The 26138-nt window shown below is 41.1% G+C and overlaps 2 protein-coding genes across 5 annotated transcripts in view; both read left to right on the plus strand.

The window, feature by feature from the left end:
- mgll (monoglyceride lipase) overlaps nucleotides 1-20836 on the plus strand; it is a 42487-nt gene extending 21651 nt beyond the window's left edge. For all 3 annotated transcript variants that reach the window (XM_061680476.1, XM_061680468.1, XM_061680459.1), the window contains 5 exons: nucleotides 760-896; nucleotides 7292-7402; nucleotides 8267-8356; nucleotides 11347-11562; nucleotides 13333-20836. In XM_061680476.1, coding sequence (XP_061536460.1) covers nucleotides 760-896; nucleotides 7292-7402; nucleotides 8267-8356; nucleotides 11347-11562; nucleotides 13333-13443 — 665 coding nt within the window. In that variant the 3' untranslated portion in view covers nucleotides 13444-20836. The remainder of the gene's footprint in view (nucleotides 1-759; nucleotides 897-7291; nucleotides 7403-8266; nucleotides 8357-11346; nucleotides 11563-13332) is intronic.
- A 645-nt stretch (nucleotides 20837-21481) lies between these two features.
- LOC133404526 (E3 SUMO-protein ligase ZBED1-like) lies at nucleotides 21482-25902 on the plus strand. Of its 2 annotated transcripts, XM_061680499.1 has the most exons (3): nucleotides 21482-21696; nucleotides 22128-22353; nucleotides 22739-25902. In XM_061680499.1, the coding sequence occupies exons 2-3, from the start codon at nucleotides 22206-22208 to the stop codon at nucleotides 23770-23772; spliced, it is 1182 nt and encodes a 393-aa protein (XP_061536483.1). In that variant the 5' UTR covers nucleotides 21482-21696; nucleotides 22128-22205; the 3' UTR covers nucleotides 23773-25902. The 2 variants fall into 2 exon arrangements, with proteins under 2 accessions (XP_061536483.1, XP_061536474.1); XM_061680490.1 differs by having other exon boundaries at nucleotides 21482-22353.
- The last annotated feature ends 236 nt before the right edge of the window (nucleotides 25903-26138 follow it).

Consider the following 26138-nt stretch of genomic DNA (forward strand, 5'->3'; position numbering starts at 1 on the left):
GTGAGTATTGAAGGCATCCACGTCTGGCAATTTATTCATTCACACACCTTTAAACCGCACAAGATGATGAAGGTGTCACAAGCATGTGATGTGAATGCTTAGAGGGCGTCATTGGTGTTACTGGATCAATGGTTGCCATGGCAACCCACAGCACCTCCCAGCTTTTGCTTCATATGCATCTGCTTCCTAAGCTCATGCGAATGATCTTGCATATTTCCATGACGTGCCGTACCCCAATGACTCACAGGCTGCTTTGTCCGTTTTAGTGAACACCTCACCTCGAATTATGTTTACAAAGACCAAAGTTGGCAAGGAGTTGGACAGGAAGCATTTTGAGTGAATTTATTCAGTTAGAGACATAGACACAACTGATTTGTGTGTGTGTGTGTGTGTGTGTGTGTGTGTGCGTGTGTGTGTGTGTGTGTGTGTGTGTGTGCGTGTGTGTGTGTGTGTGTGTGTGTGTGTGTGTGTGTGTGTGTGTGTGTGTGGCGGCACGGTGGACGACTGGTTAGAGCGTCAGCCTCACAGTTCTGGGGACCCGGGTTCAATCCCGTGTGGAGTTTGCATTTCCCGTGTGGAGTTTGCATTTCAAGTTCTTGCAGATGACCAACTGCCGCCTCACTGTTTCACATTTAAGTCTACTTCATTTTTTATAAATGACATCCAGCTGTGGAAATACTTAAAATTCCAACCCTCCTTTTTGTTGATATATGCTTCATAGCGTATTATTATTCCGACTTGGTTGTTTTACCTCTACAGTTGGCCATGGTCAGAGTGAAGGAGACAGAATGAACATAAAGGACTTCCAGATGTACATCCGAGACTCACTGCAGCACATCGACTTGATGAAGTCTCGCCACCCTGGCCTACCTGTCTTCATTGTGGGTCATTCAATGGTATGAGGCATGCAGACAATTTCAGAACAATTTCAACACAATGTGGGTGAGTCCAGTCTGGATACAAATGGCTTTTTTCTCTATTTTTTGCTGCAGCATAAGTAGCATTAATTATTACTGGGGTTTTTCCCCATTGTATACAGGGCTTGAGACTGCGACCAAATTGGTCGCATTTGCAGCCTTATTTCAGCTTGTATGATTAAAAATGTCATCTTGTCGCACTTGCGCGAGCCTGTTTTAATGGTTGAATGGTTGAAAGTCGCCTTTTTCCACCGCAATCTACTCCTTTTCTTTTTACACACAACATTGTCATAATCAGTGCTGCTAAAATTGTCACTGGAATAAAACCAAAAGTTGTTTCCCCGGGTGACGATGATGATCGTCTGATGATGAATATGATCGTCTCAAAATTGCAAGTGTGTGTGTGTGCGTGGGGGAATGAGGGGGGTGTTGGGTGCTATACTGCTAACTGTAAACATTGCCCATTTAATTTGTCTCTCATTTTCATTTCACTCGTTGTTCAAAGGTTTTAATAACTTTGTTATGAAACTAGCAAATCTATCTATCCATCTGTCTTTAAAGTAACCTTAGTCACAACCCTGTTTATAGCATAGACATATAAAGATATGTACGAAGTTAAAAAGGCCATGTCGACTCCTTTAAAGAGGATTGCATAGGAGGAAAAAAACTATTAAAATAAAGTGCAATAATTGCTGTAGTAATGATTTATCCTTGTTCTGTTTGGGACTTTAAATAGGTAAATTGGTTTCTTTTGAAAAGTGTGTGACTAATAAATGATACTTTTATATGGTGGTGATAAACTTATGCAATCGTTTTTAAATGTATGTCAATCATATGGTTGTGGTAATGCTAAAAATAAAGTGGTTTTCTATCAGCCCTCACTATAAGAACTGGCTGCTGGTCCCTCTAGTTCAACAAATGGTCAAATATAAGTAAAGCTTTTTTTTTTTTAAACTAATTGACCTCTCTTGTCTGCCACTGCTTGTGGTGGACAAAATTCTTATTTACAGTAATATATTTTGCAAATGTCATATCTCGAGTAACTGTCAATCTTCATACGAAACTATCGCATGCCATGGTCATGCTTTACCTCCTCAAAAAAGGGTGCGACCAAATCATGTGCTGGTGCGACCAACTGAAAACGTTTCACACCAGTGCTGCTAGTGCAGAAGTTATAGAGCCCTGATAGATTACATTCAATGAGAAAAACAGGTGTTTGCTGTAGAGATGAGCAGCTCTGTGGATCTACAAAGAACAATATGTCAATATTTGCTTGTTAAATAACACAATGTCTCAACCTCATTGGAATTGGGGTTTTTATATTGTGCTCGAGTCTTCACAATAGACATATCTTAAAAAAAAAAAAAAGTTTTTTTTAAATTGCTTTTAATAGTGTACAATAATAAATAATGTCGTCAAAAGAATAGATACTGCACAAGCTGCATCTTAGTGAGACACATTTGTGTGCTGGTATAGTCAGTGCTTATTTAAAACCAACACAATTAAATGATTCCAAATCCTCTAATATTCTTATTTGAGCGCAACTGTAGCTCTGTTAGTCGTGACCGAAAGAACAAGATCCCGCATACAAGCGGCCGAAATGAGTTTCCTCCGCAGGGTGTCCGGACTCTCCCTTAGAGATATGGTGAGAAGCTCGGTCATTCGGGAGGATCTCAGAGTAGAGCCGCTGCTTCTCCACATCGGAGAGCCAGATGGGGTGGATGGGGCATCTGATTCGGATGCCTCCCGGACGCCTCCCTGGTGAGGTGTTCCGGGCACGTACCCCCCGGGAGGAGACCCCGGGGACGACCCAGGACACGCTGGAGAGACTACGTCCTTCGGCTGGCCTGGGAACGCGTCGGGATCCCCCCGGAAAGAGCTGGATGAAGTAGCTGGGGAGAGGGAAGTCTGGGCGTCCCTGCTAAAGCTACTGCCCCCGCGATCCGACCTCGGATAAGCGGTAGAAGATGGCTGGCTGGATGGATGGATGGATGTAGCTCATGTTAGTCACTTACAGTGCAACCTTAGAATTTAAAGTTTGTACAATTTGAAACTGACCAAAATCTTTGGAACAAATGTGTCACCTCACATAATTTTATGTGATTGAATGTGAAATGGCAGCAAATTTTGTAACAATTAGAAGTGTGAAGTATGAATTTGTGAAGTAGGAAAGTGGTCGACATCTGTCCTGGCTGTCAACAACAATCAGAACCCGAACTCATCGCCAAGTCAGCTTCGTCGCCTATGTGTGAGTGATCATTCAGAACACATGCCTTTGTCCACAATACGGCTAAGTTAAGTTGAACATAATAATAATAATAATAATAGAATTTACACCATGTGAGTCTTTATGCTGGTGTTAATTCACTTTACTTCCCTTTTATTCAATTGAAAGGGAGCTGATATGGAATTTTACAAAGTCCTATCACTTTTACAAAGTCCTATCAAATTCATAGTACAGTGTTCCCTCGCCACTTTGCGCTTCACGTTTTGCGGCTTCAGTGCTTTGCGGGTTTTTCCAAGATATTCACAAAAATAAATAAATAAATTTCATGTTGATGCGCGCGGGAGAAGGTTTCCCTGCATGCCAAACAAAGAGATGAGTTGACTCAGAGTCTTTGTACATGCCTGTACTGTACGGGCACTCATACAAGCCACGTGATTGATTCCCGGCGCGACATCGATTAATGAGAGCTATCCCGTGAGCTGATTGGCTGCGCATCATCGCAGTCTCACCCAGCATATGCTCTTGTTGTGTCTCGCCAGTCTCATCCACGCTGTTGTGTTCGCAATAACATTTGTTTAAGCGATAATTTTTTTGATTAGTTAAGCAAGCCCTTACAATGCCGCCGAAGTGCTGTGCCCCTGCTAAACTTCCTCCGGGGTGCCCAAGAGGAAGATGATGATGACCATCAGCGAAAAAGTGAAACTTTTAGATTTGATCAAAGGGGGCAAAAGTTATGCATCTGTGGCATACCATTATAGCGTGAATGAATCTACAGTGCGGTAAATAAAGAAAGAGGAAGCAAACAGCTGCAAAGCTGCTTCAATAACCTTCAATAAGGAAGCGAAACGTGTGGCAACTCCGCGTAATAAGAGAATTGTGAAAATGGAAGCTGCATTGTGGATTGCTGATTGCAGGGAAAAGACCGTGAGTTTGGACACTAATATTATCAGGACAAAGTAAATGTTAATTACTATATAAGGTTTTATAATTAAAGATTTAAGTAAAGACGTGTACTGTTGTAGTCTTTGTCTCAAATATGTAAAGTATAAATACTGTCTACATATTTTAAACATTCTGGTACCCACATACACATCCACAAAAATTCATAGGGGTGGGGGGGGGCAAATCCTACTTTGCAGTTTTTCACCTTTCGCGGGGGGTTCTGGTAACCATTATCTGCGAAAAATGAGGGAACACTGTAGTTCTTAGTAGTTCATAGTTTTTACAGGCTTCATAGCTTCCCGGTGTTGTGACCCTGTATCCTGTTGCTATTAGGTTGGGCTGGTGCTGGATTGTTTGTGTGGATTTCTTTTCATCAGCGGCCAGGATGACGCACAAAGGAGGAGAAAATGGAAAAAAAAAACCTGTGTATTTGACGGAATGTTTGCAGAAATGCTGCCGATATGATGACATTCTTTGGAGACCACATGGTGTCACCACATTTGATGCTTAACTACGTTACAGCCTGTGAATCAATACTGTTATAGTTTTACAGTTCATGATAGGCAATACAGATTTAACTGTACTGTGAACAGGACTACTGCTTGTACTGATGATAATAATAGTACTGATGATAATAATAGTGATACATGTTGTAGCATTGGTATCCATGGCTCTTAATGCAGAAACAGCTAGTCCAAAAAGGGGGCGGGGGTAAGAGAGAGAGCGACTCAGTAAGGCGCCTGATTGGATCGACCGAGCGTGAAGAAATGGCAAATGGATTGCACTTTATATACATCTCACGCTGCCCAAAAGCGCTTTACAAAGCCTCGCATTCACTCAAAAGTTGGCCAAAAGTTACACAAGAGGAGGTTTTAACAGAACAACATTGTATTTATTTTTCTTCTGGTCAAAATGTTCTTGTGCATGTGACCCCTTTATCATCACTATTCTGACAGAGAGCATCTGTGTTCTCACAAATCCTCACCCGCATTCTCCAATTTTACATGTGATCAGCCATTCCAATTATTCCACTCATTTATTGACCAATAAATCAGTGTTTGTGTGTGTGTGTTGGAGTCACACTTTGTCTGACATGGAGGGACATGAAAATGAAATGAACCAAAGTGAACTGTGATGCTAGTGAGACGATTCTCCAAACAGCTTGTGTGTGTTTGTGCGTGTGTGTGCATGCGTTCATGTGTTGATTTGTGTGCAAGCAGACCTATGAGTGTTTAGAAAGTGAGATTTTTTTTTGGGTGGAAACTACTTAGTGGCTCTTTTCAGCAAGAAAGCCTGTTACTGACCAAAGTCTGTTGAATATTCACACAAGTGACAAAGAATGCTCACATAAACAAAGTTGGAGCCAATTAGTCTCCAGAAGAACAGGATTCACTGGCACACAATTATCACCCTTTTTGCATTTGTTTGTTGGTGGGCCGGTTTGCACCGAGAAACCACACTAGTGTCAATTGGTGGGGCTTATGGTTGTCAGACAACTGTCATCGCTTACATCTCAGCGTGAGTGCGAAGGTGTGTCAGGCCTTTCTTTCCCTTTACATTGCTTCAATTGTCTCTAAAAAAAGAAAACAGCAGGATAGAAATTCACGCCCACTCAGACAAAAGCCTGGTTGTTTTATGGTCTTGTTGGCCTCTGAGTAGTTTTCCCAGAGCTCTTCTCACCAGAACCTCTCACCTACTTTGCTTCCCACTCCTATTAGAAGACAGACAATCCTTCCTTACTGTCTGTCACAGTGGAAGCTCTCAGCATCGCTCTTTGAATCCAGGTCTTTGTTCCGTTTTTAACAAGGTTTGCTCTCAGCTTAAGCCTTCTGATTATATATTTAGTACTCATTTCAATCTGTTTTATGCAAGAGTCATAGGTAATTCTATGAAAGTATGGCAAAAGAGATTAGTTTGGCTATTATTGCCGCTGTCGCATATATATATATAAATATATATATCCATCCATCCATCCATCCATTTTTTGAGCCGCTTCTCCTCACAAGGGTCGCGGACGTGCTGGAGCTTATCCCAGCTATCATCGGGCAGGAGGCGGGATACACCCTGAACTGGTTGCCAGCCAATCGTAGGGCACATATAAACAAACAACCGTTCACACTCACAGTCACACCTACGGGCAATTTAGAGTTGTCAATTAACCTACCATGCATGTTTTTTTGGGATGTGGGAGGAAACCGGAGTGCCCGAAGAACACCCACGCAAGCATGAGGAGAACATGCAAACTCCACACAGGCGGGGCCGGGGATTGAACCCCGGATCTCAGAACTGTTCGGCAGACGCTCTAATCAGTCGTACACCGTGCCACCATATATATATATATAAAACAATTATGGAATAAGCGGGGATAAGCTGCCAATAAGCGTTTTTGAGGTTGGTCCTCACCAAAACAAAATTGAAAAAACTAAAATAACAAAGAAAAAAAATTAAAATCTGCGAATAGCTGATTCCGCGGGTTCCGAACTGTATGTGGTGTTCCACTGTACTTATACTGTAAATATACCACAAACTATGACTTCTATATTTTTAGACTCTTCTTCTTACTACCCTTAAAATGGCGTACAGATAATTAGATTTTCAAAGGTTTTGAGGGTGTATATGCACATGGAGCGACAAGCTCTCCTTAACCTCTGCTAAAAACCCAGGCTAAACTTAACTTCTCCCCAACATATAAAGTTTATAGAAAGAGCACAAAAAAATGCAAATAGGTGAGTGTTTCAGTGAATAGCTGAGGATCGGTTCCACAGACAAAAATGGTGTTGAGCCTTATTGATATTAGTAATACTAAATTTTATTAATCATTTAGCAAATATAAAAGTGTTGCCAATTTGACTGCAATTCTGGAAGCACAGAGACCCACTACTGGATCTAAGAAAGGTAACGCTCTCAGCGCGTGTTTGTTTTTGTTGTGTATCCTCAATGATGCAGTGAAGATGAATCTGCTCAACCAATCAGCGATCTGCAGTGCTTTATGTCACCCACTAACCAGTCACTGGAAATAATGCATAGTTTTGCCTATGAAAATGCATTAATAGTGATTAGAGCCATGTTGAGCCAAGGAGGGACCGTGCAGTGGAAAAGGCTTTGTGAGCCCATGGGGCTGTTAAGTGGGGAGTGTGGAAGAAGCTCAAATGCCCCTTTTCCATTGAACCGGTTCTACCCCCAACCTGTGATTTTCCCCACGCAGGGTGGCGCTATATCCATCCTTACAGCTTGTGAGAGGCCTACTGAATTTACTGGAGTGGTTCTGATTGGTCCCATGGTCCAGATGAACCCTGATGCAGCCACACCATTTAAGGTACATTTTATAATCCATGCTACTTTTCCGTTCTTCTTTGATTTTTTTTTTTTACTCATTGTGGTTTTGGCAGGTTTTGGCTCAGATGCTTTTTTGTTAAATAAGCTTTTGGGCATTATTCTTCTGCTAAACAAGATCACTGTTCATTTTTTAATAATAGCAGACACAAATTGCCCTGGTCAAACATCAGCAAATATTCCCCTTTCAACTCTCTGCCAGTCCCTGTTTTTAATGCTTATTCTTTTAGAGAGGTTTGTTCTTTGCAGATGTTGAGAATTGAGCTGGTAATGGTTTGACCAAGGACATTTTTACTGTTTGTGTTCTTACTGGAATAATTTGTACCAGATAGATTACTCCAAATTACAGATATTATAATATGACAACACAAGAACTGAATGATTACAGGTAGCCAAGTTCTGAATTGTCACATATTTATGCTTCATAACTGCAAGAACCCTACATATTTTGGAATTTGTGACCAATGATTGAGGGTGCTGGGATTACAATTAAATATCTGTACATGTTACACTTTACCATTTGCAAAGTAGAAAGGCTTCTCTTCATTGCTAATCTTTTTTATTTTATTATTTTTTTATAGTTTTTGCAGGAACTACTATATTTGTATCTGTTAGTTTTTTAGCATTAGGCTTATTCAGTTATTCGGTTATTGGTGCTAACAGGCTGGTTTTGGCAAACTACTAATTGGTCAGATGCTGTAAAATAATTGCCAAAAACAGGTCAACTCAGGCTACAAAATATGTTCTTCCGGTTTGTATGACGTTCACATTTTTCATGGACCTGTTCGAGTTGTATTTAAAATGCATTCAAGGGTTTGTTGTGTCTTTGTTTATTCACTGTCTGCAGGTTTTCCTGGCCAAGGTTTTGAATCACATGCTGCCCAATTTTACTCTGGGCTCCATTGAGTCCAAATGGGTCTCACGGGACAAGAAACAGGTGAGACATAACAGGATGCCAAATGAATTGTTGTCTGGTTCAGCACTGACATGAACAGACATTGCAAACAATAGAATTTACAAAGTCTCATGGGGAATCATTGCGTGCAAGTGTTGTGTGTGTGTGTGTGTGTGTCCTCTTCTGTTCAAACCCAATTTTAAAGGATTGTAATTATACTGTCCTTTTACTTCTCCCATGACACAACTCCTCTATCCTACTGACTCATTCTTTGATTCTTTTGACTCTGGTCACACACAATACGTAAACCCCTATCAAATAATCACACACAACCAACAAAACACTTACTGTGCTGCTTCTACTTTATAAGTGTCATAATAAGACAAAAAAGAAACAAAACACATGCCCAGACTTAATCCTTAGTTAGATAGGCAAGCGTCATGCATGCATGATGGTGGCTGAAAGAAAAAGAGGCTGTCAAGAGCCATACAGCAATTTTAAAGGATCTGCAGGAATTTCTGGAATGTTCTGGTTGTGTCCTACCAATGACAACAATCACCCATGTTCTTCATATGACTGGTCTATGGGGTAGGGCTGGGCTCGGCAAACTGCGGACCACATCCGGCCCGTTGATCATTTCAATCCGGCCCGCCAAAGATAAATCGCCCAAATTATATCAAAATCACGACTGCATTAATTTGATCTTGTCCTGTAATGCCGAGTGGTTCCACCAGGTAGCACAGTCCTGTGATACATTGACTTGACTTTGGCTATTCTGTTTTTACTCTGCTACTGCTCCGGGACCCTTCAACCATGAGTGGGCCAAAGAAAAGAAAAGTCGACAGTGAGTGCCGAGTGTTTAATAGAGAATGGACTACGAAATACTTTTTAACTGAAGTCCAGTCAAAGGCTGTATGTCTTAATTTGTTAAGGAACCATTGCAGTTTTGGAGGAATATGACATCAGCTGTGGTGTTTGCCTCTACATATGTGTGTGAACAGACTTTTAGTGTGATGAACACCAACAAAGCATCCGACAGATCCCAGCTGAGTGATGAACACCTCAGATGTGTTCAGAGAATTTCCACAACAAAACTAACCCAGACTTTGATGCACTGGCAAAAAAGGTGATCAACCAAACAACACGGTTCCCATTAAAAGTAAATCTTAACACTACCATGCCTTGTGAGACCCCTATCTCACTGGCCTGGAGACTAGTTGGAGACCTGATGTCGACTTATTCTCTTATATTCTCTGGGATCTTTCCTGGAGTCTCCTGGAGACAAACGTGCCACCAGGGAATCGCGGTGAAATCGAAAATGTTCGACACCTTTTGGCGACTCTTATATGCTCACTATAGAGAAAAACCTGAACGGACCTTATTGTCACAAAACTGCAACCAATCATCACAGAAATTTATAAGGACATCTCTACTTATGCCCACTTCAACCTCTGAAAATATCAGAATGATCGCCCCAATATTTCGAATTTTATTGACATGAAAACGTTTTCTGTATATAGAGAAAAAGCTTAATGTCACTTACGATGTCACAAAACCTCGATCGATTGTCACCAAAATGTATTTGGACATCTCTACTTATGACCAGTTCATCCATCCATCCATCCATTTTCTGAGCCACTTATCCTCACTAGTGTCGCGGGCGTGCTGGAGCCTATCCCAGCTGTCATCGGGCAGGAGGCGGGGTACACCCTGAACTGGTTGCCAGCCAATCGCAGGGCACATACAAACAGACAACCATTCGCACTCACAGTCACACCTACGGGCAATTTAGAGTCTCCAATTTATGCATGTTTTTGGGATGTGGGAGGAAACCGGAGTGCCCGGAGAAAACCCACGCAGGCACGGGGAGAACATGCAAACTCCACACAGTCGGGGCCGGGGATTGAACCCGGGTCCTCAGAACTGTGAGGCTGACGCTTTAACCAGTCGGCCACCGTGGATTTTTTTGGATTTTATTGATATGAAAACGTTTTCCTATACACTTAACTGTATATAGAGAAAAAGCTTAATGTCACTTACAATGAGTGGACTGTCCCGAGTTTGGCAGAACACGCAAAGCACGCACACACACATACACACAATATACGTTATATATTTATTTAAATAATATATATACTTTATATAGGCCTTCATCAGCAATTTACGGGTTGTCGTGTTGTCTGGTGATGTCTCCCAAAAATCTTCCTAGTGAGAGCGCAGGCCATATTTTGGTCTCCCGGGACCTGGAGTCACTGTGACTGATCAGCTTCGGCAGTCTCGGTGACGTGTCCGCCAGTGCGATAGGCCCTTTTGTCTGCCACAGCATAGTCACACTTTAACCACTTTGCACTCAGTAGACCTATCTGTACTTGTGTTGGTTAGCTGTAAGAACTATTCTCCGTAGCTATAACTGATGCATAACTGACATTAAGATGAGTCAGTGTTAGCTAAACCGAAGCTAATATAGCTTAGCTTTTTGTGAGTTTTATAGAGACAGATGAAGCTAGACATTGTAGTTGTTTTGTCTCTTTCTTTGAGTTGCAAACCTTGCATGTTGTCATTCTCTTTTTTCCCTAATTTGATCGAAAGCATAATCCTTAAATTCAAATAATCCTCTGACATCCCTCTGTGCATGATACCTGCTTCAAGGAGTGGCCTCTGCACTTAGTGTCATAGCTTACTGGTGGGTTGACCATACTACACAAAACACAACTTTTGTTGCAGGTTGTATGCATTAAGAATCATTTTCATTGTTATGTGGATCCTGATATTTTCATTGTGTTTCCAGTTGTTATGTTTAAAGATTAGAATTTGTCAACAGCTTCTTTTTCTCAGTGAATAATGGTGTCCAAACAATTAGTGTCCAAATTCAGGCGTTTAAAGGTGTATACTGCAGTGCTAATCCAAAGTAAGATTGTTAGGCCTTGGCAGAGGTCTGCATTCTCATTATGTGTCGAACTAAATCATTTCTGTTTCAGATGACAGAGCAGCAGCGAAATATAAGAGCTCATCGTGTGTCAACCTCTTTCCAGGTTGAGGCTTATGACGCCGACGAGCTGAACTACCATGGAGGGATGCGTGTGTCGTTCGGCCTGCAGCTAATGGGGGCGGTGGATCGCATCGAGAGGGAGATCTCGTCTATCAGCTGGCCCTTCCTGCTCCTGCACGGTGACTCTGACAAGCTCTGTGACATCCGAGGCTCCAAAATGATGTTTGACAAGTCTCCCAGCTCAGACAAGAAACTAAAGGTGGGAACAGTGTGTGCTTTATTGTCTATTGGATGAAATGTGTTTTGGGAAGGAAAATAAATCAAACTATATTTTCTGCCAGCAAATTTTTGCATATTTTTCAGCAAGCTAAAACTCGGAGAAGGACTGGAGCAAAATATTTTAAACAACTAGGAATGATGAAGTGCAATCTAAACTACAACCACAACTATAAACATTGTTTAAATAAAAGCTCTCCCATAGTGTCAACCAAAACTGAGCATTATTAACTCTGGAAATGAGGTTACGGTATGTTTAATAATAATAATAATGCATGACGATAGTTTTCTGTGACTTTAGGCCTATATTGGTTGTGAATTTGGTTGAATTCCAAATGGTACGTTGGAAAATTGAGGTTCCAATCACCATAAATGAGTTCACCCCCTTTGAAAAGTAAGTTATTTTTCACATATTAGTGAATTCATATATTTGTTTCTAACTATATTTGTTTGAAGATAGTTGTTGAAAACATGAGAACTACATAGTACAGTGGAACCTAAATAGAACTGACTAATAGGGGCGGGGGGGTCGTCCCATATACTGTAGCCGATTTTCCGTTACATTGAAGCACTTTGTTTTTTTGAAACCATATGCACCCATATTACTATACAGTACAAAATTATTGTTTTGTGGGGTTTTTTTGTGGCTGAAAACGCTCAGTACAATACAACGTTATTGTAAATAAATATTTTTTTAAAACTTTCACATTTTATGCAAACTAACCACTGCGCTTGGTCATGGTGACATTGTTGACGTACAGTACTCATCATAGGCGAGTCGCTTTCATGAGCCGTGAGCAATTAGTGTGCTTCCTAGTTACAAATCTGTTGCCAAAGGCTTGACAAAAAAAAAGAAAAAAGACTAAAAATATCATGTTCCAGACACCAAACACTTGTTTAATACACCTCAGCGTTAACGCCGCAGCCACGCCGCTCTCTCTCTGCTCTTATGTACAGTAGACAATAGATATAACCATCGTCACATGGCCATATATAACTGTATATGTATATCTGTCACCCAGAAATATATCAGTCCCATTCTCTGCCTGCATTGCTCCACAGTGCCAGTAAACAACAGCAGACAATTCTGGACCTAACAGACTTTGTCAACTGCATTTTAAGTGACAAATGGAAACTATTTTTGGACACGTTCAGTCCCAACGATCTGTTTTATCCAATACCCGTTATATCGGGGGTCCGTTTTATCGAGGTTCCACGTTATTCAGTTGTGGCAATACTGTAGTTGTTTTTCACCATTTCAATTTTCCTGATTTTCTGGGCATGGCAAAAATGGTGACGGATTTTTGGCTTGGGCATGAGTCCCTCCTCCCCCAATTTACTGTATAAGAACTTGATCGCCTTGGTTTGCATCATCCGTTATCCGGCACAAAGACGAGTTACTTAGTAGTAATTACTTGGCGCGTTTCTACCACTCCAGCGTGCCGTTAGCTAGCTAGCTATGCTTGCACTCCAAAATGCAACTTCCCTAGATACTACAATTGACAGAACAGCTTGGGGTCATTCTTGGGGTCAAGTCTCATCTGTAATCAATGGCCCACATTTCTCGGAATATTTTGAAGTATAGTATGTCTGACATTGGGAATATCGATTCCAAAAGGAAACTCTAGGTTTTTGATGACTTCTAATGAAGTGTCCGGTAATTGTACAGTGTCACATTACATGCGTGATGTGATGTACTAGTTATTAGCAGGAAAACCATGACCCTTGTAACTGGTGCATTGTATCTTGGCAGGTCTACGAGGGAGGCTACCACGCCCTTCACCACGACTTGCCGGAGGTGTCGGAGTCCGTGCTGAACGAGGTGACCGGATGGATCACAGAGCGCCTTCCCAACACCACATAGCCATCACTACAAGGCTTGTAGACTTGCGTAACGTAGAGAGGCCAGTCAAAACTCCAAGGAAACCACATTCTTAAAAATATACTGTACAATATATAGCGCTATGGTTTAACTAACAGTCAGCCTAAACCATACTGGTTGAAAATAGATGTACAAGTTCAAGTTGCAGTATGCTCAGGTTTGTCGTGCAATAATGACCTTTATTTGTTTGGGCATATAATGTCAGTTGTCCTCATCAGCTTTCCCCAGATGAATGTATTACAAATGACACATGAAACTTGATAGAAATTCCAAATCCTCTCCTCCACATTTCCTGGTCATAATTAGTTTTATGCAAATATTAGTTCATATACTTTATTGAATAGGGGATGTGCTAAGGAAAAAAAAAGGTTTGTGTATCTAGTTTTTATTTTTATTGTGAGATGCCATTATTGGCTATTTTCTTCATTTGTCAATGAATCATGCATGAATGGCATAATTTTACATAATTTTGGCAAATCCAAAATTTGGATGAACTCCACAATACACACTGGGAATTAATCTGGTGAATGACAGTGTTTTGTTTTTTTAAATAAGAGACATCTGACAGGTGTCCCCTTAGAATCCACTTAATATATACTCGTTGCTCATGCTGATCTACACATTAAAAGTCCATATTTAATGTGATGTAACTGAGAAGATTCCTGCAAAACTGAAAAGAGATTAATTTCTGGATATCTTTTCTTAACTATATTTACCTGTTCTTTTTTACACGGACTCCATCAAACCTTCAAAGAGTCTGATATGTTTTCCCCTTTGTTTGATTGAGTTGCCATGGTGACAGGCAGGCTTTGTCCATACCATCAGCAAGGCCACTTTTTCCAGCGCAGCCTCACCCATGCTGCCTGTAGTGGCCAGTATCCTACATGGATTTGCTCATGCAAAGTCAAATGATTGCTGTCCTCAACTAGATCGCTCTTGAAAGGTGTGTAAATAAGGCCACAAATTATATAATCTTGTTATTTACCCATGATACACCCTCTTAGCAGATTTTGTGAAAGTCAGACCTATTAGTCTAAGCATAAACCTTCTAATTGACTAGTGAAAAAAGTTAATTGTGCATAAAATACACAAATATTTTGATAATTGATTTTATAATGCAATTATATGCTCATTACATAATATTAATACAAACTACAAATAACTTAAAAAACAAATGAAAACAATTTAAAAACTAAATATTAATTCAGACAAATAATAAAATGTGATGAACCCTAAAATCATAACAATGCTGTATATGATAAAAAAAAATTCATCTTGAGGTTGCTTGAAAATCATTAGATAAGCACGTTCACGACTGCGGGTAGAGCACACACATGCATTATACAGACCTGAATGGATTTGGTACAAGAGACTGAGAGGTTTCGGTGTTTCTAAATGATCAAAAAACGCGGTCCGTCACATGACAAGAGTGCATTTTACCGCACAACATTAGCATATCATCACCGCTGGGGGGCGGGGAGTGATTGAGTGGAAGAAGAGGAGATGGTCGCTGGTCGTAACCATGGCAGCACTTTTTCTTTTTTTTTTTTAAACATCCCATTAATTGTACAGCATGCGAAACAGAGGATGCTGCGCTTTTAGGCCCTGCTTTGTTCTACTGACGCTTGGAGGAGTTTCTTTTGTTTGAGCTTTGATAGATGAGCAAGGATAGTGAGCATCATTGGTACACAGTGTAATGACAGTAACAGACACTGAATTCAAATCAGGTTGCTATGCTGTTTGAGCTAAAATCCACATCTCTTTTCAGATTGAACATCCATCCATCCATTTTCTACACCGCTTATCCTCACTAGGGACGCGGGTGGGCTGGAGCCTCTCCCAGCTAATTGTGGGCTGGAGGCGGGGTACACCCTGAACGGGTTGCCAGTCAATCGCAGAGCACATTTAAACAAACAACCATTCACACTCACATTCATACCTATGGACAAGTTAGAGTCTTCAATTAACCTACCGTGCAAGTTTTTGGGATGTGGGAGGAAACCGGAGTATCCGGAGAAACCCCACACAGGCACAGGGAGAACATGCAAACTCCACGCAGGCGAGGCCGGATTCGAACCTGGGTCCCAGGAACCCTGTGAGGCAGATGTGCTAACCAATTGTCCACTGTGCCGCCCAGATTTGACATATGCAGACAATATACATTTCCTCTTAAACATCTGTGTCAATATCCACATGTAACAATTGTTGCTAGGCAGAGTTTGTGTGGCAACATTAGCCAGCAGAGCCTGCAACTAATACTAATGGGTGCAGCAACATAAAATAGAATTGCTCAGATTTTCCCCTGGTCTTGTCACAAGATAGTATCAGAATCAGAATCATCTTTATTTGCCAAGTATGTCCAAAAAACACACAAGTAATTTGTCTCCGGTAGTTGGAGCCGCTCTATTACGACAACAGAAATTTACAGAACACTTTGGAGACAGAAAGACATTGACAAAAAGAAAACAGTCACTGAGCAGTAAAGGGTTGCTAGTTATCTGGTAATGCCGGTACATTTTTTTTTTTTTTTTTTTTGGACAATTGTGCAAAAAGATGCAGAGTCCTCTAGCACTTAGAGCAGTTCAAATGACTAATATTGCAATAGTCCGGTGCAATGACCATTGTGGAAAGGGCGCTGAGACTTCAAGGAGTGTATGCGGTTTAAAGTGACGAGTAGTGCGATAATCTGGGACAATGTTGGTTGTGCAAATGTTACAGATACTCCTCAATCAGTGTGCAAATGGAGCAGATGCTACTCTGGCATGAGTGGCCAGTATATGCAAATAGTGCAGCATGGCGAGACAACTACAGTGAGTGCACGAGTAATACATAATTGGCCCCGCAGAAATGTGACAACGAACTCAAGTCAAAAAATTTCCAGCATGTTGTAATGGAATTGTAGGTCAGGTGTTTAAGAAGTTGATCGCAAGAGGGAAGAAGCTGTTGGAATGTCTACTAGTTCTAGTTTGCATTGATCGGTAGCGCCTACCTGAGGGAAGGAGCTGGAAGAGCTGGTGACCGGGGTGCGGAGGGTCCGAGAGGATTTTGCATTCCCTTGTCTTAGTTCTGGCAGCGTGCAAGTCCTCAATGGTGGGTAGTGGGGTACCGACAAGCCTTTCAGCAGTTTTGATTGTCCGTTGCAGTCGGAGTCTGTCCTTTTTTGTAGCAGCACCAAACCAGACTGTGATGGAAGAACACAGGACTGATAGGATGACCGCTGTGTAGAACTGTCTCAGCAGCTCCGGTGGCAGGCCTTGTTCCTTGGCAAAACCCGGGGGCACGATTAGCTCGACATAAAGCCCAGCAACAGAAAATGAGTATGGTCACTTGTTGCTCGGAAGAATTCGTTAGCACAATTAGCTACAGTCCCCTCCCAAAAGTATTGGAGCGGCAAAGTCAATTCATTTGTTTTTGTTGTATACTGAAGACATTTGGGTTTCAGATTAAAAGATGAATATGAGACAAACGTTCAGAATTCCAGCTTTTATTTCATGGTATTTACATCTAGGTGTGTTAAACAAATCAGGAGAGCACATTTTGTTTGAACCCACCCACTTTTCAAGTGAGCAAAAATATTGGAACATGTGACTGGTGGTTTTTTTGTAGTTGCTCAGGTATTGCCTTTTAGATTTATTACTTAAACATTAGATAGTGCTTGTTTTTGGCTTTGGGTTTCACTTGTGAAAACTGCATTTTCTCTTAAGCAAACATGAAGACCAGAGAGCTGACAATGGGTGAAAAGCAAACCATTTTGAAGCTGAGAGAAGAGGGAAAATCGATCAGAGCTATTGCACAAACATTGGGCATAGCCAATACAGCAATTTGGAATGTTCTGAAAAAGAAAGAAACTACTGGTATACTGAGCAACAGACATTGAACAGGTCACCCAAGGGTATCAACAGCAGATGATGACAGAAACATTGTGAAAACTGTAAAGAAACACCCAAAGGAAACAGACGTGACATCACTACCAACCTCACAGGGCAGGGGTGAAGGTATCACAATCCACAGTTCGAATAAGACTTTGAGAGAATAAATATACAGGCCATACCAGAAGATGCAAATCACTCATCATAAGAAAGAATCGGAAGGCCAGATTGGATTTTGCAAAGACGTACCGAGATGAGCCACAAAGGTTTTGGAACAAAGTTTAATGGACTGATGAGACCAAGATGAACTTTTACCAAAGTGATGGAAAGGCCAAAGTATGGAGAAAGAAAGGATCTGCTTATGATCCAAAACACACAAGCTCATCTGTGAAGCATGGTGGAGGTAATGTCATGGCTGCTTCTGGAGCGGGCTCACTAGTATTTATTGATGATGTAATTCATGATGGTAGCAGCAGAATGAGTTCTGAAGTCTACAAAACCATTATGTCTGGCAATTTACAGAAAAATGCATCCAAACTAATCGGGAGAAGCTTCATCATGCAACAAGACAATGACCCAAAACACACTGCCAAAACAACAAACGACTTCATCAGGGGGAAAAAAGGGGAAGGTCTTAGACTGGCCAAGTCAATCACCGGATCTTAACCCAATAGACCATGCATTTTACCTCCGGAAGAGGAGACTGAAGGGAGAAACCCCCAGAAACAATCAAGAACTGAAAGAGGCTGCAGTCAAGGCTTGGAAAAGCATTTCAAATGAAGAATTCAATGGGTCGCAGGCTTGATGCAGTTATTGCAAGTAAGGGTTATGCCACCAAATATTAAATGTTATTCACTTTAAGTTAATTTAATCATCTATGTTCCAATACTTTTGTTCACTTGAAAAGTGGGTGGCTTAAAAAAAATGTGCTCAGTCCTGAGTTATTTAACAAACGTATCGGTAAATACCGTGAAATAAACGCTGGAATTCTGAACTTTTGTCTCACTGAAACCCAAATGTCTTCAGTATACAACAAAAACAAAGGAGTTGACCTTGCCGTGCTTTTGGAGGGGACTGTCACTAACAGATTGCTTGCTCAGATTTTTTTCCCCATGTTATGGCACACATTTGTATTGGTCGCTTGTTCCTAGGCAGAGTTCGTGGGGGACCACCAACCAGCAGACCCAGCAACACAGACAATAATTGGCCATGTCAAAAAATTTTATTGGTTGCTTAATTGTGTAAAAGATTCCGTGGGACACAATAAGATAGCAAGAAGCAACACTGAAAGTAACTGGTCACATCATACACACACATTGCTTGGGTCCATTTGTTGCAAGGTATAATTGCTGGCCACTAGAGGCAATGCTGCCTCTAGTGGCCAGTGTCCTACATGGATTTCCTCGTGCAAAGTCAAATGATTGCTGTCCTCAACTAGATCGCTATTGATAGGTGTGTAAATAAGGCCACAAATTATATAATAAGCCACCTTATTATATAAATGTAAGATTATCTTATTATTATCTTATGCCACCTTTTGGTAGGCAGAATGCCCCCCCCCCCCCCCCCCCCCCAAAAAAGCTGAAAAGTAATGGCTGTTACCCAGTCCCACTCCCCATTCTGTTTTGTTGGCAACTTTAGGTAAAAGGTCATGGTTGCCCCCACACAGCAGAGAAAGGACAGGGAGAGTATGCACAAGACAGTCAGACACCTGCCATGGAATTTACTCCAAAAAATACTTTCTTTATGAGACAAGTTTATTTTTAACTGATTAACTATTGTTGTATCAGAACGAATGTATCAAGCCTGTTTTGACAGCAGAAACCATCTACTGGCTCAGTTACAGATCATAAGATGGTGAACGTATATCAGAATCAATCTTTATTTGCCAAGTGTGTCCAAAACACACAATGAATTTGTCTCCGGTAGTTGGAGCCGCTCTAGTACAACAGACAGTCAATTTACAGAACACTTTGGGGACATAAAGACATTGACACGAAAGTTGGTGACAGAAAGTCCGGAGTAGCCTCCTTGATGGTTAGCAGGTCTCCCCTTGTGTAAGTGAGTCGTGTAAGGTCTCCAAAGACGGACGAAAAACACCAAAACAAAGACAATACTAGAGAGCGCGTTACCGAGGCGACCACACTGTCTACCTGTTCACATTCACTTTTATAAACTATACAAGCATGATCTTTTTTTTTTTCAGCTTTGCCATGCTTAGAAATTAGCCATGAATAATTAATGTTCTGTTACATAGTATATACAGGTTGTATGTAAACAAGAGTACCCATTTATACATAAAAACCAACAAGACTGTTAAGTATCCTTATATAGTCTCTTATATTAGATAAGAAATATAATTTTATGTACTTGGGAAATTACTGAATGGTTTGCAGCAGAAGTCAGTCGTGCTGATTTATTTTCTCAACCATGACTTTATGATATTTTTTTTTTTTTTTTTTTTTTTTTTTTTTTTTTTTTAAGTGTGAAGGACCTTGATGGGTAAGCGGAACGGAAGATGAATGAATGGACCTTGATGGGTGAGATTCCAAAATAGTGTAATTTAATGGCAGCATACCTTTCTGATCTGGGCTGCAAAATGTTAATATATTTTCCTGTTCTATTTATGAGAACCTAAACTATAATAATCTTAACATCACTAGTGGGGCATTTTGGAAAGTGTACTGTTTTTTTAACAAGATTGGTTTATTTTTAATGGGTGTTTTTGTGAAAAACTAACACTGTACAATAGCAGTGCTAATAAAATATTTTTTGGGGGGGGAGTTACAATTATTTACAGGCTAGTTACTGATTAAATTTTCAGGATAATGCACTTTTTTATACCTTGTATCACAAGTGTAATTTGTAACTTTTTAACGTGGGAGCTGGTTCTATGCTGTCCCAACAAATGTATGACCATGTGTGTCATGAAATTGCCTAAAGTTTTTTAATGTTCAGTGTTTAAATCAACATTGCATTTTGCAGATTGTGATTCTTAAAAAACAAAAACAAACATAAAAAACGTTGGGACTTTTCTCTTCTTGGCATGTTTTGCTTAATTCCAAACCCTGCATGCTGGGACAAATGTAACAACAAATGTAAAGTTTTCAGGAAAGGAACTCATTTGCATGTATGTGATAATGAAATTGACATCGATTGAGCCCAAAAACTTACTGTAGTTCAAAAATAGTTTCTGACCACTGCATTGTGTTTCTGAGAAATTAAGGACAACGGGACCTTATATTGTATTCTTTTATGGTGTGTAGTGTTGTCTGTGCCTTATTGATATGACACCATGACCAAGTGTGAGCATGTTGGTGCAATAACCTCTAAATCCACCAGGCTGTGTTTGATGAACACCTATGTAGTTTAACAGATTGGTTACTGTTACTATTGTCCATCCGTCTGTCACTGCACCAAGTATATTCCTAAATAAGTGTATTTGTCTAAGATCCTCTTTTTATGTGTCCTAAAATAAATAAATAAATGAGCACTTTTGCTGTAAATGTTTGGTTTCATTCTGCTGTATCCTGGTTTTATTACCTGGTGTAAAGCAATAAAATAATGCAGGGAAACACGCAGGAATTAATGCGGGGAATTAATCCTGCATTATCCTTATCGCGATCTAGCCTACCTGTGCGGGATAGGCACGTCGCAGTTTCAAGGGTACCCGACATACACTGCGTGCAGCAATCCACCAATCACAACCTTCCCTACTCACTTTGCCGTACTGAGCCATAGATATAATAAGTAGATCAGACACTCCCCCTTAAGATTTCCGTGCCTACGATGACGCTAAAATAGGAGGGTCAACGGAGTCCAAGTGTGTGGACGACGACAAAGCTAGACCAAGGATGCCAGTACATTGTGCGTATGTTTGCGGACCACGCCTTACAATTACGGCAGGGGAACAGAGAGTAACTTTCACAGATTAAATGTTGTGTATTGATACCACACGCGATGGCGTTGACAAAACAGTAAACTCGTGAAAATCGGCTGAGACCTAATTTCAATGTTCGTACCATGCGTTTAATGGGAACGTTGACCTCCCAACATGGCCGCCAGGTAGGCACGTCGGTTAGCCGGGCTGCTACAACACGCTGGCGGATCTAGTCTTCATATCTATGACGCAGGCCACAGTGGCTGCCCGCCCCCCTTGCACATGGAGTAACTCGCTGGGAATAACATAGAAAAATGAACAACGAACACGACAAAATCTTAACTGCTTTGCCAGAAAGTGACGACTTGGTGCCAAAAAGAAAAGCAACTTCAGTTATCTGGAATTATTTCGGCTACAAGAAGGGTGATATTGAGCAAACACGTGTTCTGTGTGGACAGTGCCTTGCCCCTGTGGGCACGACGGGAGGTAACACAACTAATTTGTTTGAACATTTACGTCGACACCACACAGCTCAGTACGTCGAATGCAAAGCTAAATCTGTATGTCGTCAAAATTACATTTCGGGAGCCTTTGCAAGTGGTACACCATATGCGAAAGATTCCAAACGGCAGAAAGAAATAACAGATGCTATCACGTTTCATCTGGCTAAAGACATGGTACCCGTATATACGATTTCCAAAGTTGGGTTTAAAAAAATGATCCGCTCGCTAGACAAACGGTACGTCATACCGCCACGTAACTTTTTTTCTCAAGTTGCCATCCCGGAGCTGTACGAGAAGTGCAAGGCAGACGTTCAAACAGAGCTGTCAGATGTGCAGTATTATGCAGTGACAACGGACTTGTCTCGCCGGACTGCGGAGCCTTACATCAGTCTGACTGTCCACTTCATTCATCAGGAGTTCGAAATTAAAAGTCGCTGTTTGCAAACGTCATATTTCCCGGAGGATTACACGAGTGAGAATATTGCATTTGAGATGAGAGAAGCGCTGGCTGCTTGGGGCCTGGATGACAATCGTCTTGCGTGCATAACAACAGACAACGCTGCAAACATGATGAAAGCCGCTGCACAGAACGAGTGGACCCGACTGCAGTGTTTTGCCCACAGACTGCATCTTGCGGTTGGTAAGTTATGTCGATACACTGCTTACTTAACTGCTTTGCCTAATATTTTCTGAAATCGTTTTGTTTTCTCGAGTTAAATCAGGTTAATATATTCTAGTTTTTAAAGCAATGACTTATTTCTATTGACATACTAATGTTAAGTTGAACCACATCACACACGTTATTTTAATGTGTGGGTGATTGCGCGTGCGTGTGAGATTTCGACTTCAGAAATTCAAGTTGCAATTTGAGAATGAATTAGTCATTTACAACATGCAAAGAACACATCATACAGAAGTGATACCATTCATGACAAAATACCACAGTTTTACAAGTTATAAAAAATGAACACATTATTTATAATATATGTAAATGATCAATGTGTACTGTTTTTATTACACCACAGAAAGTGCAGTCAAACATGATGGACGTATTGAGCGTGCTGTAGGTGTCTGCAAGAAGCTGGTTGGTCACTTCTCCCGCAGCTGGAAGGCCAGAAGAGCTCTTGAAAAAGCCCAGAAAGACCTCAATCTACCAACTCATTCCCTCTTATCCGAATGCCAGACAAGATGGGGCTCTAGACAGATGATGATCAGTAGGATACTGGAGCAGCAGCAGGCCATAACTCAGGTTCTGTCCATGGACAAGAAGATGCACCATTTAACTCCAACTTGGCAAGACATAGATGTTCTGGAATCTGTCAGCAGATCACTAGGCCCGCTGCTGGAATTAACTGATGCTCTTTCAGGTGAAGACTATTTCAGTGTTTCCTATGTTAAGCCTGTCCTGCACCTCTTAAACAACTCAATCCTGGTTGTCCAAGAGGACGACGCAGACCTAACAAAGAAGGTGAAGAGTGAGATGTTGAACTACATCAACAAGCTATATAATTGTAAAGCTACTCAGGAGCTACTTGATATAGCATGTTGTTTGGACCCCAGATTCAAGATGGATTTCATCAGTGCAGACAACAAGAGCCAAGTCAGTGCCAGAGTGATATCAGAGATGACGGTGACATTGGAGACCCAGGAGACAACACTCTGCAGCTCAGAGGTCGAACCCAAAGCGGCTGCCACGCCCCAGAAAAAGAAAGCTAAGAGGTCCTTGGGCTGTTTCTTCAAAGAAAAGGGGAGCAGAGCTGCAGAAAAGTGTGATTCCTTTGTAAACCTGAAGGATACGGTGGAAGCAGAGTTTGACAACTACCTGCTAGCACCTTCAATAGACACAGAGGAAGATCCACTTACTTGGTGGAAAATTCACCAAGTCAACTTTCCACATCTTGCCAAGCTTGCCCGCAAGTATCTCTGCATTCCTGCAACAAGCTCCCCTTCAGAAAAGCTTTTCAGGACAAGTGGCCACATTGTCACTTGTCAGCGTTCTTCTTTAAAACCTGCAATGGTAGATAGACTGGTATTCTTGGCCAAAAACCTCAACACTTGAGTGAACTTTGTACGTGCACTGTACACACACACACACACACACACAGTTAGTTACACTTGGACTTTTATCTGTTCGGTACTCTTAAAAAAGGAAAGAGAAAAGCAGATTTGCTAAAGCGTTCAAGGTTGTCTTCATCTTTATTTAAGATTAAAAGACATTTTACACTGCACTGTTGCTTTGGTTTAAATGATCACCAATTTGTGAAACTGATTGCTGAGAGTTGGCTCTTCAAGTTACACAGTGCATCTGGAAAGTATTCATACAGTTTGTTTTACCACATTTTGTTATGTTACAGCCTCCTCCCAAAATGGAATAAAAAAAAATGTTTCCCTCAAAATTCTACACACAACCCCCCATAATGACCATGTGAAAAAATTTGCAGATTTATTAAAAATAAGAACCTAAGACGTCACATGTACATAAGTATTCACAGCCTTTGCTCAATACTTTGTTGATGCACCTTTGGCAGTAATTACATCCTCAAGTCTTTGTGAATATGATGTCACAAGGCTTGGCACACCTATCTTTGGGTAGTTTCCCCCCATTCCTCTTTGCAGCACCTCTCAAGTTCCATCAGGTTGGATGGAGAGCGTCAGTGCACAGCCGTTTTCAGATCTCTCCAGAGATGTTTGAGCGGATTCATGTCTTTGCTCTGGCTGGGCCACTCACGGACATTCACAGAGTTGTCCTGAAGCCACTCCCTCGTTGTCTTGGCTGTGTGCTTAGGGTCGGTGTCCTGTTGGAAGGTAAACCTTCGCCCCAGTCTGAGGTCCTGAGCGCTCTGGAGCAGGTTTTCATTCAGGATGTCTCTGTACATTGCTGTATTCATCTTTCCCTCAATCCTGACTAGTCTCCCAGTTCCTACTGCTAAAATAACATCCCCACAGCATGATGCTGCCACCACCATGCTTCACTTCATGGTATTGGTCAGGTGGTGATGGTTTCCTCCAAATATGACGCCTGGCATTCACACCAAGTTTCATCGGATCAAAGACTTTTCTCTCTTATGGTCTGAGAGTCCATCAGGTGCCTTTTGCCAAACTCCAGGTGGGCTGCCATGTGCCTTTTACAAAGGAGTGGCTTCATCTGTCCACTCTACCATACATGCCTGATTGTTGGAGTGTTGCAGAGATGGTTGTCCTTCTGGAATGTTCTCCTTTCTCCACAGAGGGCTGCTGGACCACGGACAGAGTGACCATCGGGTTCCTGGTCACCTCCATGACTAAGGCCTTTCTCCCCCGATTGCTCAGTTTAGAAATGCGGCCAGCTCTAGGAAGAGTCCCGGTGGTCCGGAACTTATTCCATTTACAGATGATGGAGGCTACTGTGCTCACTGGAACCTTCAAAGCAGCAGACATTTCTCTGTGCCCTTCCCGAGATTTGTGCCTCGAGACAATCCTGTCTCAGAGGTCTACAGACACTTCCTTGGACTTCATGCTTGGTTTATGCTCTGACATGCACTGTCGATTTGTAGGACCTTCTATAGACAGATGTTTGGCTTTCCAAATCATGTCCAATCAACTGAATTTACCACAGGTGGGACTCCAATTAATCTGTAGGAACCTCTCAAGGATGATCAGTGGAAACATGATGCACCGGAACTCCATTTTGAGCTTTGTGGCAAAGGCTGTGAAAACTGATGAACATGTGATTTGTTCACATTTTTTTATTTTTAATAAATTTGCAAAAATCACGTCATTATGGGGTGTTGTGTGTAGAATTTTGAGGGAAAAAATGTATTTGTTCCATTTTGGAATGAGGCTGTAACATAACAAAAAGTGAAGCGCTGTGAATACTTTCCGGATGCACTTTAGAGCAAATTAAATTAATCTTTATCTCAAGTTGTTTAAGTCTTATGCTGTAAATCATTAAGGCAACTGGCAATGTGCTAATATTTGTATGTGGTTTATTTAAAATCATATTTACTTTTTATACTACATTAAAACGAGGGTTGTAAGTCTCTCGAGAACCCCATTTTGAGCTGCTGATATTTCATTTTTGTTAAAGCTTGTTTACTTATTTTCCATTATTAACAAAAGAAGGTGTTGTTGGACCACTCAGGAAGCTCATATAGACCTGCTTTTATTTTTATTATTTTGCTTTTTAAAAAACTTTTGATAAAAAGACAGTTTTGCTGTAAAAGATTTCAGTTGTTGAATAAAAGGTTGCATGACCTGTTTGTCATTCGTTGCTACTTAATGTAATTCTGAAGCGAGAAAGTTCCATTTTAAGATGGAGAGTTCAAAAGGTTTATTTCCATTTAATTTACGTTTGCACATGACAGAACGATAACATGCAATCATGTCCCAGTGCAATAAAAGTAAGCAATATAATATAGCGATCAGAATATATCTAAAACACAGAAC

Source organism: Phycodurus eques, chromosome 1 (genome assembly GCF_024500275.1).
Source record: "Phycodurus eques isolate BA_2022a chromosome 1, UOR_Pequ_1.1, whole genome shotgun sequence".
Classification (NCBI taxonomy): Eukaryota; Metazoa; Chordata; class Actinopteri; order Syngnathiformes; family Syngnathidae; genus Phycodurus; species Phycodurus eques.

What these genes read in the sequence shown, in the direction of transcription:
- LOC133404526 (XM_061680490.1), top strand. Translation starts at nt 21,525, where the DNA reads ATGAACAACGAACACGACAAAATCTTAACTGCTTTGCCAGAAAGTGAC. An exon ending in CAGACTGCATCTTGCGGTTG is followed by an intron (nt 22,354 to 22,738) that starts GTAAGTTATGTC and finishes ATTACACCACAG; the next exon opens with AAAGTGCAGTCAAACATGAT.